Source organism: Schistocerca gregaria, chromosome 1, assembly GCF_023897955.1.
Source record: "Schistocerca gregaria isolate iqSchGreg1 chromosome 1, iqSchGreg1.2, whole genome shotgun sequence".
NCBI lineage: Eukaryota > Metazoa > Arthropoda > Insecta > Orthoptera > Acrididae > Schistocerca > Schistocerca gregaria.
The window spans coordinates 655,587,308-655,603,833 of NC_064920.1; the positions used below are offsets into that span (position 1 = coordinate 655,587,308).

A 16,526-nucleotide genomic window follows, 5' to 3' on the forward strand; every position below is an offset into this window, starting at 1 on the left:
TCATTTCATGATCCTATCATTCAAAGAAATCTACACCATCAGTTAAACACTTTTTCTGAACCTTTGGACTACATTGCTATACACTATACATCTGCATTTCAGTGGTTTATATTTTGTGGTTCAGAAATAGTTACATCATAATCTTTTCTCAAAACTGAAAATAAACTTCAGTTTATTTCAGCTTAGAATTTACACAACATAAGAGGGCAATAAAAAAATCTCTTTTCCCATTTACTGGTGATCTACTGACTCGCAAATATTTGTAGAGACTAAACACCAGCTCCAGCTGCACAATATTCGACCATGTGTCTTCATAAAATATTGAACATTCAACAAGTTTCTGAAGAATAAGTGGCACTTCACTTTCAGAAGCATATAATAATATACAAACATATGAGTCTGCAACACAGAAACTGCAAATTCCTGGTGCCTAAAAGTTGCCGTTTAGTAATTTTACACTTCCATAGTTGTGCAACACCCTGCTGTCTTACAATAATCACGAACATAACAATTTGCAGTTATTTACCTATCAGCAACACCTGTTTAACTCCTGACAATAATATGCATTGGAGAATAAGAAAGAATACACGGGAGAATGGGCTCAACAGGAAGAGGAAGGGCCCTGGTCAGTGATTCCCAATCTTGGGTTGATTTCCCACGTGAGACAAAATGACATCTCCTGAGGGCTAACAACAACAACAACAACAAGATTAGTAGTAATAGTAATAACAGTAATAGTAGTAGTAACAACAACAACAAAACAACAACAACAACAACAACAACAACAGCCACCTCTGGACATTTCCATGACTTGCAATCTTCAATTATATGTATTCATCCCTCTTGTAAACATTTTCTAACACAAATTATCCACTATTAATGTGATCAGTGTGTTGTATTTTCTCATTTCTCAGAATCTCATTTGGCCACCTAGCAGCCACTAGCCTCCACTTCATTTCCATTACAATCATAAATAAATGTAGATTTTCTCAGCATGTACTAGTGATGAAAAGCTTTTGGCTTTCCAGTTGGATGGCAGTACTGAGACATTGTGATGTTTCAACAAGTCTCATACTGTAGAGCTCATTGAAATTTGTGGTATTGTGGGTAAGCAAGTGCCTTAGCTGCTTAGCAACAGTTTGCTAGTTAGATGGAGAGAGGGGGACTACCCCTACTCTTCTTCCATTCAGCCCCAAGGCCGAACCAAGCGCACTCTGTGTGTTCTTGTTGCTGACATGGATTACACAACTGTATAACATAAAATTTTGATAGTGATGTAATTATAAATTTTGTTAGTAGTATGGTGTAGAAGTATGTAAAAGTGAGGAATACATAGTTTGAACATCAGGTAAGCAGTTGCCCCAGAAACCACAATTTTCTGAAATTTTACATTTGGCAGAGTTATGAGATACTGGGTTGAAATTATTATAAGATGTGTAATTTAATGTAAAACATGATGTTGAAATTTTCAAGTTTTTAATGGCAATGTAAATTTTGAAACTAAAAAGTTAGAAAAATAGATTATCCACTACTTATACATAAGCTTCCCCCCCCCCCCCCCCGTGAACCATGGACCTTGCCATTGGTGGGGAGGCTTTCGTGCCTCAGCGATACAGATAGCCGTACCGTAGGTGCAACCACAACAGAGGGGGTATCTGTTGAGAGGCCAGACAAACGTGTGGTTACTGAAGAGGGGCAGCAGCCTTTTCAGTAGTTGCAAGGACAACAGTCTGGACGATTGACTGACCTGGCCTTGTAACAATAACCAAAATGGCCTTGCTGTGTTGGTACTGCGAACGGCTGAAAGCAAGGGGAAACTACGGCTGTAATTTCTCCCGAGGGCATGCAACTTTACTGTATGATTAAATGATGATGGCATCCTCTTGGGTAAAATATTCCGGAGGTAAAATAGTCCCCCATTCAGATCTCCAGGCGGGGACTACTCAAGAGGATGTCGTTCTCAGGAGAAAGAAAACTGGCGTTCTACGGATCGGAGTGTGGAATGGCAGATCCCTTAATCGGGCAGGTAGGTTAGAAAATTTAAAAAGGGAAATGGATAGGTTAAAGTTAGATATAGTGGGAATTAGTGAAGTTCGGTGGCAGGAGGAACAACACTTCTGGTCAGGTGACTACAGGGTTATAAACACAAAATCAAATAGGGGTAATGCAGGAGTAAGTTTAATAATGAATAGGAAAATAGGAATGCGGGTAAGCTACTACAAACAGCATAGTGAACGCATTATTGTGGCCAAGATAGATACGAAGCCCACACCTACTACAGTAGTAAAGTTTATATGCCAACTAGCTCTGCAGCTGACGAAGAAATGTATGATGAAATAAAAGAAATTATTCAGATAGTGAAGGGAGATGAAAATTTAATACTCATGGGTGACTAGAATTTGAGTGTAGGAAAAGGGAGAGAAGGAAACATAGTAGGTGAATATGGATTGGGGCTAAGAAATGAAAGAGGAAGCCGCCTGGTAGAATTTTGCACAGAGCACAACTTAATCATAGCTAACACTTGGTTTAAGAACCATGAAAGAAGGTTGTATACATGGAAGAACCCTGGAGATACTAAAAGGTATCTGATTATATAATGGAAAGACGGAGATTTAGGAACCAGGTTTTAAGTTGTAAGACATTTCCAGGGGCAGATGTGGACTATGATCACAATCTATTGGTTATGACCTGTAGAATAAAACTGAAGAAACTGCAAAAAGGTGGGAATTTAAGGAGATGGGACCTGGATAAACTCAAAGAACCAGTGCTTGTACAGAGTTTCAGGGAGAGCATAAGGGAACATGACAGGAATGGGGGAAAGAAATACTGTAGAAGAAGAATGGGCAGCTTTGAGGGATGAAGGCAGCAGAGGATCGAGTAGGTAAAAAGACGAGGGCTAGTAGAAATCCTTGGGTAACAGAAGAAATATTCAATTTAATTGATGAAAGGAGAAAATATAAAAATGCAGTGAATGAAGCAGGCAAAAAGGAATACAAACGTCTCAAAAATGAGATCGAGAGGAAGTGCAAAATGGCTAAGCAGGGATGGCTAGAGGACAAATTTAAGGATGTAGAGGCCTACAGGAAAATTAAAGAGACCTATGGAGAAAAGAGAACCACTTGTGTGAATATCAAGAGCTCAGATGGAAACCCAGTTATAACCAAAGAAGGGAAAGCAGAAAGGTGGAAGGAGTATATAGAGGGTCTATACAGGGGCAATGTTCTTGAGGACAATATTATGGAAATGTAAGAGGATGTAGATGAAGATGAAATGGGAGATACAATACTGCATGAAGAGTTTGACAGAGCACTGAAAGACCTGAGTCGAAACAAGGCCCCCGGAGTAGACAACATTCCATTGGAACTATTGACAACCTTGGGAGAGCCAGTCCTGACAAAACTCTACCATCTGGTGAGCAAGATGTATGAGACAGGCGAAATACCCTCAGACTTCAAGAATATAATAATTCCAATCCCAAAGAATGCAGGAGTTGACAGATGTGTAAATTACTGAACAATCAGTTTAATAAGCCACAGCTGCAAAATACTAACACAAATTCTTTACAGGCGAATGGAAAAACTAGTAGAGCCGACCTAGGGGAAGAAGATCAGTTTGGATTCCATAGAAATATTGGTACACGTGAAGCAATACTGACCTTACGACTTATCTTAAAAGCTAGATTAAGGAAAGGCAAACCTACGTTTCTAGCATTTGTAGACTTGGAGAAAGCTTTTGATAATGTGGACTAAAGGTGGCAGGGGTAACATACAGGGAGCGAAAGGCTATCTACAATTTGTATAAAAACCAGATGGCAATTATAAGAGTAGAGGGACATGAAAGGGAAGCAGTGGTTGGGAAGGGAGTAAGACAGGGTTGTAGCCTCTCCCCAATGTTATTCAATCTGTATATTGAGCAAGCAGTAAAGGAAACAAAAGAAAAATTCGGAGTAGGTATTAAAATCCATGGCGAAGAAATAAAAAATTTGAGGTTCGCCATTGACATTGTAATTCTGTCAGAGACAGCAAAGGACTTGGAAGAGCAGCTGAATGGAATGGACAGTGTCTTGAAAGAAGGATATAAGATGAACATCAACAGAAGCAAAACGAGGATAATGGAATGTAGTCAAATTAAGTCGGGTGATGCTGAGGGAATTAGATTAGGAAATGACACACTTAAAGTAGTAAATGAGTTTGCTATTTGGGGAGCGAAATAACTGATGATGGTTCGAAGTAGAGACGATATAAAATGTAGACTGGCAATGGCATGGAAAGCGTTTCTGAAGAAGAGAAACTTGTTAACGTCGAGTATAGATTTAGGTGTCAGGAAGTCATTTCTGAAAGTATTTGTATGGAGTGTAGCCATGTATGGAACTGAAACATGGACGATAAATAGTTTGGACAAGAAAAGAATAGAAGCTTTCGAAATGTGGTGCTACAGAAGAATGCTGAAGATTAGATGGGTAGCTCACATAACTAATGAGGAAGTATTGAATAGGATTGGGGAGAAGAGAAGTTTGTGGCACAACTTGACCAGAAGAAGGGATCGGTTGGTAAGACATGTTCTGAGACATCAAGGGATCATCAGTTTAGTATTGGAGGGCAGTGTGGAGGGTAAAGATCATAGAGGGACAACAAGAGATGAATACACTAAGCAGATTCAGAAGGATGTAGGTTGCAGCAGGAACTGGGAGATGAAGAAACTTGCACAGGATAGAGTAGCATGGAGAGCTGCATCAAACCAGTCTCAGGACTGAAGACCACAACAACAACAACAACAACAACAACAACATACATAAGCTACAATAAAGAGATTACAACACCATTTTAGATATAGAAAATGATTGCAACACTCCAAATGCCAGAAAATTTGAATTGATTTAACAATCTTACAGTAATGACAGAATGGACAGTTCTGACGGTAAAGACCACCTAAAGTACCATTTTTAAAAAATCTTACCTACTATATTAAGATATAAAAATTAACTTAAATGAAATCTTCCTTGCACATTGATCTACAATAGCAAAAATTAGTGTTGATATAATCCCAACTGGCAAAGTTATTAGTAATTTAGTATTCCAAGAGAGCACTTTGAGAGCACTGAGGCACGTGCATGGGCATTTTAGAGATCGTAGTTCCATTTTGTGGTCTTCTCCTGATCGCATAGAAAATACATAAGCAACTCTGGAGCTGCCTCGCGGGTTTCATTGCTCAAAAACTTGTCAACAATATATGTCTTTATCAGATACCAAGCCACTCCCGAGTTTCATGATGGAGTGTATTGTGTTGTTTATGGAACTGTTAGAAATTCAGCTTTTTCATGAACTGCAAATAATTAAATGTGTATCATTTCGGTCTAGCATGGTTTGTGCATCAGGCTTGTCCTAAATGCATGTGATGAACAGAGTATTGAAACCTACCACTTGTAAGCAAGCTAAATTGTACATTGAATTATTTGAACAATTTGTTGCTGAAAATGAATTTATAGAAAATGGATCTTCGAAGAGCAATTTTCTGTCATAACTTCCTCACTCCCTTCAAAAATAGGGTGTAGGAATTTGTATTCCAGGCACAGCTAGCTACAAAATTGACATGGAGACAGCAAGTAACATATTTATGATTATTTTATGGTTGCTCATTTTAGTAATTTACAGGCCCTGTGGGGTGCTTAAGCATTCATTACGAGAAACGATGCACTAAGTAAAATTAAAAATCCACTGCCCTACATCACCTCAAAACTTTCACCAAGTTGGAAATCCTGAGTTGAGTACTAGACAAAATAACCCCAGCAACCAGTACACCAAAAGATCTACAAACTTCATCTTTTTCATCTGTTAAAATATTTTTCTTTAAGTACATGACAGAGCAATAGAGCCACAACAATCTACCATAAATTGACAAATGCATTAAACTATTTTGTATGTTTTAAAATAATATAAATTCACAAGAAGAAGTATCAAGTCGAAACTGCAAGAAACAGAACGAGCCATTAAGATAGTTTGCACATGACCAATAAACACCCATAAAACAAGCACAATGATCACCTTATATTTGTGTTCCGCATCTGTATTCACTTCATGGTGTTGTTTCAGTTCAGCTTCTAAAGCATCCAATTTAGATCTCAGCTCAGATACGTCTCGCTGGTGAGCTTCATCCTTATCATGTAGCTGCAAAAATTAAAAAAGTAGGAATGAAAAAATATTTCTACATTTCCTTATAAAATTTTAGATAGTATCTTACTATAAAATAGGATTTAAAACAACAACAAAGTACAATGATTATAGTAAATATGCTGATCCTTGGAAACACAATGCAAAAATCGGGAATGTCTAACCAACGATTCACGCATTAACATCATGGACTGAATAGGACAAGTAGCGCTCTGTACATGTATATTGTGAAGTATCAGAGCAGTTTGTGATAGGGGGTGTGCAAGTGCGAGCGGGGTGGGGGAGTGTGTATATGCGGACAAGAAAAAAAAATTTCCGGATTTTTCCCATATTTCAAGGTTAAAAATTCACTTTCTCCTGGATGAAAATACACTTTTCCCATGTTAAGTGACAGTAAACTTTTCCTCAGAACTGTAAAACTTATCAATCCTCTGAATGGTTATGGTTTTATACACCAACATAGAATTTCCCAGTCCAAAAAATATAGAACTCAATAAAAATATTAAAACATGTTATGGAAATATCTTTGATATGCAGCAACATGTACACTGCATATTTTCATGATGTAGTCAGACAACAGCAATATCACTGTTAAGTAGCACGTATACACACATAGGGAAAGTTAATCGTTTGAATTAATATACTTTGTTTTGCTACAAGAAAAATAAAGGATTCACTCATAATATTGGTCTCAAAGATTAATAAGCTGCAAGAGAAGCTAAGCTTTCCACATACAATGTTGATCATTTTTGATACTAAAATGTAGACTTTCACGTCCGGAAATATGTCCGCTAAGTCCGTCGTCGGTTGATGAACTCTGTGTCAATTGCCAACGTTTCGTCTCCGACTGTGGGAGACATCTTCAAGGGGCTCCGTAGCTCGATGGAAAGGGGGGGAGGGGGGAGGGCGGGGGCAAGTCAAGGGGCTCCGTAGCTCGATGGTAGGGGGAGAGGGGGAGAGGGGGAGAGGGGGAGACGGGGAGACGGGGAGACGGGGAGACGGGGAGAGGGGGAGAGGGGGAGAGGGGGAGAGGGGGAGAGGGGGAGAGGGGGAGAGGGGGAGAGGGGGAGAGGGGGAGAGGGGGAGAAGGGGGAGAGAGGGAGAGGGGGGAGAGAGGGAGAGGGGGGAGAGGGGGGAGAGAGGGTGAGAGGGAGAGGGGGGAGAAGGGGGAGAAGGGGGAGAGGGGGGAGAAGGGGGAGAGGGGGGAGAAGGGGGAGAGGGGGGAGAGGGGGGAGAGGGGGGAAGGGGGGCAAGCAAAGGGGCTCCGTAGCTCGGTGGAAGGGGGAGATGGGGGGCAAATCAAGGGGCTCCAAGGCTCGGTGGAAGGGGGGAGAGGGGGGCAAATCAAGGGGCTCCAAGGATCGGTGGAAGGGGGGAGAGGGGGGCAAATCAAGGGACTCCGTACCTCGGTGGAAGGGGGGAGAGGGGGGCAAATCAAGGGACTCCGTACCTCGGTGGAAGGGGGGAGAGGGGGGCAAATCAAGGGGCTCCGTAGCTCGGTGGAAGGGGGGAGATGGGGGCAAATCAAGGGCTCCGTAGCTCGGTCTAGCAAATTAGGGTGGGGGAGGGGGCAAATTAGGGTGGGGGGAGGGGGCAAATTAGGGTGGGGGAGGGGGCAAATTATGGTGGGGGCAAATTAGGGAGGGGGGGAGGGGCCAAATAGGGGAAGGGGCAAATTAAGGACGGGGGAGGGGGGGAGAGGGCAACTTAGGGATGGGGGGAGGGTTGCAAATTAGGTACGGGGGAGGGGGGAGGTGGCAAATTAGGGACGGGGGGAGGGGGGGAGGGGGCAAATTAGGGACAGGGGGAGGGGGCAAATTAGGGACGGGAGGAGGGGGAAGGGGCAAACAAGGGTCGGAGTGGAGGGGGCAAATGAGGGACGGGGGAAGTGGCAAACGAGGGGGGGGAGGGGGCAAACGAGGGGGGGGAGGGGGCAAACGAGGGTCGGGGGGCAAAGGAGGGACGGGGGCAAAGCAGGGATGGGGTGAGGAGGGGATGGGATGGTGGTGGAGGGGAGGGAGCGGGAGTGTGCGGGAGAGGGACCATTTATTGCAGAATACTATACATGACTGTATACTGGCTGATCATGAAAGACCTAAGCTTTATCATTCCCTTGTCCGTAATGTGGTATCAGCTGCACATGAGCACATTTGGCATCTTGCAATAATAAGATAAATAACTGGAAAACAGCTCACACATCATGGAAAACTGGACTATGGATATGTGTTACAATAAATTATCTGTCAGACGGACACTACTGTTGCTCCACTAGTCGTAATAGGTATTAAGAGAAATGTCTTACACATAGTGTGTTATAAACAAGGGACAATTCTCGAACCACACCACACAACTCTTTATGCAGCAATGAGGTGTACCGGGAGTCTTTCGTTACACAACTAGAACTGTCCAGATACTCAGTACAAGTTGGTTGTTCAATAGACCCTACGCAGAATTATTCGTAATGATGTGAAGTAAGTTATAAATCTGATACAAAAGTTCACTTGTAAGTTAATATCAAACATATCACAATCATGTATGTTAAGCACAAAGGTAATTCTTCGGGCTGCTGTAGCCACGCATCATCAAACAAAATGCAATTTACAAAACTTACTTAGCATAAATTTTATTATTGCAATAAAGAGTTGTAGAATCAAACATCCTTGGGAGAACTACACAAAATTACACCATCTGGTGCATAATAAATGTGAGATAGGCGAAATAGTGAAATACCACCAGACATTACAAATACTGAACAATTTCAATTCCAAAAAGGCATGTGCTGACATGTGTGAATACTTCTGAACCATTAGTTTAATACTTCATGATTGCAGAATCGATAAACTGTTAAAGTATAACTTGTGGAAGCTTAGTTTGGGTTGTCGAGAAATGTAAGAAAGCATACGGCAATACAAACCTACAACTTATCTCTGAAGAATGGGAAACCAATATTTATAGCTTCTGAATCACTTATTTCTGACAGAGGGCAAATCAGGATGTATCAGTTATTCAGGAGATTGGAAAAACATTCCACATCACTTGTTTAACACTTCAATTGACTATTTACACTCTATTTCATGAAACAGTTCATTTTCTGGACAGTGTGTAACTAATATCACATTGTTTAAAAATACACTGCTGGAAATTGAAATAAGAACAACGTGAATTCATTGTCCCAGGAAGGGGAAACTTTATTGACACATTCCTGGGGTCAGATACATCACATGATCACACTGATGATCACACTGACAGCACCACACACACATAGACACAGGCAACAGAGCATGTACAATGTCGGCACTAGTACAGTGTATATCCACCTTTCGCAGCAATGCAGGCTGCTATTCTCCCATGGAGACAATCGTAGAGATGCTGGATGTAGTCCTGTGGAACGGCTTGCCATGCCATTTCCACCTGGCGCCTCAGTTGGACCAGCGTTCGTGCTGGACGTGCAGACCGCGTGAGACGACGCTTCATCCAGTCCCAAACATGCTCAATGGGTGACAGATCCGGAGATCTTGCTGGCCAGGGTAGTTGACTTACACCTCCTAGAGCACGTTGGGTGGCACGGGATACATGCGGATGTGCATTGTCCTGTTGGAACAGCAAGTTCCCTTGCCGGTCTAGGAATGGTAGAACGATGGGTTCGATGACGGTTTGGATGTACCGTGCACTATTCAGTGTCCCCTCGACGATCACCAGAGGTGTACAGCCAGTGTAGGAGATCGCTCCCCACACCATGATGCCGGGTGTTGGCCCTGTGTGCCTCGGTCGTGTGCAGTCCTGATTGTGGCGCTCACGTGCACGGCGCCAAACACGCATACGACCATCATTGGCACCAAGGCAGAAGCGACTCTCATCGCTGAAGACTACACGTCTCCATTCGTCCCTCCATTCACGCCTGTCGCGACACCACTGGAGGCGGGCTGCACGATGTTGGGGCGTGAGCGGAGACGGCCTAACGGTGTGCGGGACCATAGCCCAGCTTCATGGAGACGGTTGCGAATGGTCCTCGCCGATACCCCAGGAGCAACAGTGTCCCTAATTTGCTGGGAAGTGGCAGTGCGGTCCCCTACGGCACTGCGTAGGATCCTACGGTCTTGGCATGCATCCGTGCGTCGCTGCGCTCCGGTCCCAGGTCAACGGGCACGTGCACCTTCCGCCGACCACTGGCGACAACATCGATGTACTGTGGAGACCTCACGCCCCACGTGTTGAGCCATTTGGCGGTATGTCCACCCGGTCTCCCGCATGCCCACTATACGCCCTCGCTCAAAGTCCGTCAACTGCACATACGGTTCACGTCCACGCTGTCGCGGCATGCTACCAGTGTTAAAGACTGCGATGGAGCTCCGTATGCCACGGCAAACTGGCTGACACTGACGGCGGCGGTGCACAAATGCTGCGCAGCTAGCGCCATTCGACGGCCAACACCGCGGTTCCTTGTGTGTCTGCTGTGCCGTGCGTGTGATCATTGCTTGTACAGCCCTCTCGCAGTGTCCGGAGCAAGTATGGTGGGTCTGACACACCGGTGTCAATGTGTTCTTTTTTCCATTTCCAGGAATGTATTTGTGGTTGCTATGGTGATTGTTGTTGCCTAGCTTCTCCCCTTACAGCAATAAACTAGGAAGCAAATATACTGTAAGGGGTGATTTCATTTCAAATCATACAGGTCATGTCAACTCGTGGTCATGAATTTCTCTAGAAAACATAGATATTAGACCTCTATATTGTAAGTGTTAAAAAATGAAGTATTTTCATTTTATCTTAATTTCTGTAAATGGAACGGCCCTTTGAAAAATTTATATTTTGAAATAACTCTTAAAACAGTAGAGAACAAAAAAATTAAGTAATAAACCAAAAGTACTGGAGACCTGGCAGATGTTCTGGATTAAAGCTCCCAATTAGTGGGTTTAAATTTAGTTGACACCTGCACACTTATGGGTTTCTGTTAACTAACAAATTTAAGATGAAAATTTTTCGACTTAATTTTTTTTTTCTAATTTGGAAAGCCACAGAATGTTATCTTTTCTGGCATAATAGCTGATACTACTCATGTAATTATAAACACTATCTTCTCTGCTCCAGATATCTGTATTATGTAAATATTTATTACTAAAAATGTAAAAAATTTCAGTTCTTACAAATTATTTATTCAAAAACCCTCTTCTGAAAACTTTTGTGAATTGCAAAAAATATTGTTTGGTTACTATGTTAGTACTCACTGCAAACATAGTGGGCAATATTGTGTGTGTGTGTGTGTGTGTGTGTGTGTGTGTGTGTGTGTGTGTGTGTGTGTGTGAAAAACCCTTCAACATTCTGCATATTTCACATCACTGAATTTCTAGTGTAAAATATGCATGTTGGCAACTGTTTCCAGTGCTCTTCTGTTTACAACAAATGAGTGCACATAAACCATTTGGCATCAAGTTTTGTGTTTGGTTTGAACTTTTTGTTAGATACAGTGTCACTGAGGAAATACAGCAGGAAAGAGTGAGGTGTGTGGACTATGAAAAACACACAAGAAGGTGGTGTTTAAGGAAAGTGAAAAGCACTCCACAGTTGTTGCAAATCTGACAGAGGTATTGTAGAAATATCTTGGTCTTCAGGTAACAGTATTAGCATCACATCCACTGTGCAGCAATTGCTACACTCACTGGAAGAAGAAATTTAGTGACAACCCACCTGAATGATCACAGTCAACCAAATGTGGAACTGAAGAACACAGTGCAGATGTTTATATTCCCAGATTTGAAGTTCTTGATACTTTGAGTGTTAGCATTTCCACTGTAGCTCCTACTGTATCCAGTCTTACACTTCCAGGAAAGGTAAGAAGCACAAGAAGAAAACAGTTTGTTGTTGTTGTGGTCTTCAGTCTTGAGACTGGTTTGATGCAGCTCTCCATGCTGCTCTATCCTGTGCAAGCTTCATCTCCCAGTACCTACTGCAACCTACATCCTTTTGAATCTGCTTAGTGTATTCATCTCTTGGTCTCCCTCTACGATTTTTACCCTCAACGTTGCCCTCCAATACTAAATTTGTGATCCCTTGATGCCTCAGAACATGTGCTACCAACCGATCCCTTCTTCTAGTCAAGTTGTGCCACAAATTTCTCTTCTCCCCAATCCTATTCAATACCTCCTCATTAGTTATGTGATCTACCCATCTAATCTTCAGCATTCTTCTGTAGCACCACATTTCGAAAGCTTCTTTTCTCTTCTTGTTTAAACAATTTATCGTCCATGTTTCACTTCCATACATGGCTACACTCCATACAAATACTTTCAGAAACAACTTCCTGACACTGAAATCTATACTCAATGTCAACAAAGTTCTCTTTTTCAGAAACGCTTACCTTCCCATTGCCAGTCTACATTTTATATCCTCTCTACTTCGACCATCACCAGTTATTTTTCTCCCCAAATAGCAAATCTCATTTACTACTTTAAGTGTCTCATTACCTAATCTAATTCCCTCAGCATCGCCCGAATTAATTCGACTACATTCCATTATCCTCATTTTGCTTCTGTTGATGTTCATCTCATATCCTCCTTCCAAGACACTATCCATTACGTTCAACTGCTCTTCCAAGTCCTTTACAATGTCAATGGTGAACCTCAAAGTTTTTATTTCTTCTCCATGGATTTTAATACCTACCCCGAATTTTTCTTTTGTTTCCTTCACTGCTTGCTCAATATGAAGATTGAATAACATCAGGGATAGACTACAACCGTGTCTTACTCCCTTCCCAACCACTGCTTCCCTTTCATGTCCCTCGACTCCTAACTGCCATCTGGTTTCTGCAGAAATTGTAAATAGCCTTTCGCTCCCTGTATTTTACCCCCGCCACCTTCAGAATTTGAAAGACAGTATTCCAGTCAAGAAAACAGTATGTAAAATAAAAGTGGAACAAATTGGAACAAGTTTTACACAAGCAGCATCTTCAAAACTTTGTGAAGTGTGTAACGTAGATGGATTTTGTGCAGAACCTGAAGACAGTGACATGTGCACGAAATGTTGTGTGTAGTTTCAAAAGCCAAATACTGCCATCTCAGCAGCCACCTATGCTGAGAAGGTGCAGTTGCTGACACTTAAACCAGATAGCTACTCTAAGCAGCAAATATACGGGGCGGGGGGGGGGGGGGGTCGGAAATTCCCGTTACAAACTTCTAGGACATGTAGAGTGTGGTGAGTACAGAACATTTTAAATGGGAACCCATGTCCAGAAACTTATCATTTCCATTCTATGACAGTTTTAATGCAGACGATTATCTCATCCTCACCCACGTGAGGAATGTACTTAAGCATAACCCAGTACAATTGTTGAAATCCATTTGAAAAGAATACTGACTCGTTCCGTTATTACTTATGCATTTGCATTACAACTTACACCTTATGGTGTCCATTAAACAACAACAACAACAACAACAAGAACCCAGCATCTAAGGCACCACGTGCAACGTACCGATGCCTTACAACAGCGGCTCGCTGTGGCGACCACCAATGTTGCTACACAAATTGTACCTCTGAAGCATGTTCTGGTACACTCTCTCCATCGCACCTGGTGTCTCTTCAATGTCTTGTGCAGCGGCTAGAACTCTTGCCAGCAGATCTTCCTCTGTCACTATAGGTGTCTCATAAATAAGGCTCTTCATTTGACCCCACATGAAGTAGTTCGTAGGGGTTAAATCCGGCGATTGTGGCAGCCACGCGGTTGGACCACCAAGGCCTATCCATCTTTCACCATACCGTCTGTTGAGATGTCTCTGGACAGCCAGTGAAAAGTGAAGTGGTGCTCCATGTTGAAACCACATTTCCTGATGGACATTCAATGGCACAGCTTCCAATAACAGGTCCAATACGTGTCGTAGGCGGACTAAGTATGCAGGACCTGTGAGCTTGGATGGAAGGAGGTATGGTCCAATCACATGACCATCCAGAATACCTGCCCACATGTTAATTCCAAACCTGTCTTGAAATCCCTGAACATGCGTGGCATGAGGGTTTTTGTCCGCTCAGACATGGCTATTTCAAACATTCAGAACACAATCCCTTGTGAACCTACATTCGTCTGTGAAGAGAACTCGATATGGAAACATTGGCGCGTCGATGCAATGGTGCAGGAACCATGTGCAGAAGGCAACGCATTGTGGAAAGTCTGCTGGACCCATAGCGTGTACCCTTTGTAAGTGGTACAGATGTAATTGTTGCTCATGCAGGACGTCCAAGACAATACTGTGACGAACAGCCATTGCATGTACAATTGTTTACGAACTCATTGACGGGCTATCTACAAAGCGACGCAGTACACCACCTTCAAATTTGGGAGTGCAGCATCACCGTGGAGCACCTCAGACCTGCCTCCTCATGGTGAAGGTACCAGTTTCTTGTAGATGTTGTGTAACTTGGGCAAACCATTTGTGCGATGGACTGTGACTGTGTGGAAAACGTTCGTGATACAGCCGACTAGCAGCTCTTCCGTTACTTCCAGCTTTGCCATACAAAAGGAGCGTGTCTGTGTATTTCGCAAAACATGTACTGCACCCATGTTTCCTCTATTGGTGATGCACAAGTATTGACTCGGTCTCACAGCAAAACAGACAATAAATGTCATCTGGGGATCATTTGACATAGTACACGTCATCGTGTTTACCCTGTTGCATACCAGGACAGGGAACTCTGAGATGTTTCTCTTGCCCTAAGCAGACATTGACGAGGTACACATCTGAATTGAAACTGTTGTAGAATGGAAATGATACGATTCCGGACAGGGGTTCCTATTCAAAATGATCTGTTCTCACTACCCTCCATAATGGGAATTTCCGACCACCCTGTAGAAATAAATACCCACTTCCTCACATTATTTGATTTTGAAAGCTCATAAAATAAGGAACGAGGATGGTATTTGGGCTTATCCAGAATTGTACTGTGGGCATCTGTTACAAGATGATGTGTTTACTGTTAATCTGTAATATTACCTGAGTGATGACAAATACTGCAGCAGGCAAAGTCCTAACCAGACTGACCTTACTTGGCAAAAAAAGTTGAAAGGGTAAAAAGACGTATGACAAGATCAGCAAGAGAAGCATATCTCCTAATGAAAAAAGAGAACCTGAATTTAAAATCTGGTATCACAAAATCCTACTCCTTATGACAAAAATGGGTAAAATGCCAGCCAGTGAAGGGAGTATGCACATGTATTTACAGCACTAATTTGAAACTTGTTTGTTTCGCCATAAGCAGAGTCACAGTAAAGAAGTTCACAAATATGGACCTGATGCTTTTGTGTATATCTCAAGAGATGCAAGATAAATGTCGGTTGCAGGAGTGTGCAATGTGTTCTGGTGCTGAAGTTATGGATGCTGAAGCATTACACCTTCAGGACATTGACAGTGACATAACACATGCATTAGAGGTGGGAGGAGAGTTGGTGAAGAAGACAGCAGAGCCAGAGAAGTTTGTTACAGAGGTTATGCATTGGTCAAGAAAGGAATAGCTCATCATAATATCCAAAGGAGTCAGAGATAGGCCACAGAAGAAGTAAAATAAGCCACATCCCAGAAAACTGATACATTAGTTCTTCATTTTGACTTTGCTGAGAACAGATCTGTTGCTTTGCAGAACAAAATTCAAAGTTACCATTGGCACACATCACAGGTATCAATATTCCCTTCCTTGGAACATCACACTGTTTTGCTATTGGCAGAGATGATCTCATTCATGACAGTACACATGCATGTTACGCTGTCAGCATGATAATTGACGACATAGCATCTAGAGCCCATGCCTTTCCTAAACATGTTTATGAGACTGATGGTGCAGCATCTCCTTTTAAAAACTGCTTTTAGCTTTATGAGGTTGGTCAACATTATAGTACAGGAATAAAGGCTAATAATTGATATTTTCATCAACAGGTCAAGGAAAAAATGCATGTGATGGGGTACGAGGTCTCTCTAAACACCTTGCAACAAGATTTAATCTCCAGCACAAAACTGTTGACGCTATTAGAGATATCAACATTAGTAACAAACATGAAACAATTAATCCTAAATAAAAGTACATTGTGGAATTTCATTTAAAAAAAGAGAGAAGAGTGGTCTGCTACGAAACCCGTAGTAGGAATTCAATTAAATCACTACTGGGTTGCATCCCAAAGTGACAGATACAATGGAAGAACGGTTCTCCACGAAATGCAGCCTGTTACTGTGTGTGAAATGCAGACACCGCAGTACACATTAGAAGACTTTGTAGTTAGTAGCCACTTTATTTCTTGTGTGTATGACAATCAGTGTTGAGTGGGGCAGATAATTGTATCTCATGAGCTGCAAGATATAACCACCTCCTTTATGACACTTCATGGTC

At 42.3% G+C, this 16,526-nt stretch overlaps 1 protein-coding gene across 1 annotated transcript in view; it reads right to left on the bottom strand.

Annotated features, from left to right (window-relative positions):
• LOC126361426 (protein phosphatase 1 regulatory subunit 21) overlaps positions 1 to 16,526 on the bottom strand; it is a 211,721-nt gene that overhangs the window by 131,274 nt on the left and 63,921 nt on the right. The window contains exon 4 of the mRNA XM_050007789.1: positions 6,042 to 6,164. Coding sequence (XP_049863746.1) covers positions 6,042 to 6,164 — 123 coding nt within the window. The remainder of the gene's footprint in view (positions 1 to 6,041; positions 6,165 to 16,526) is intronic.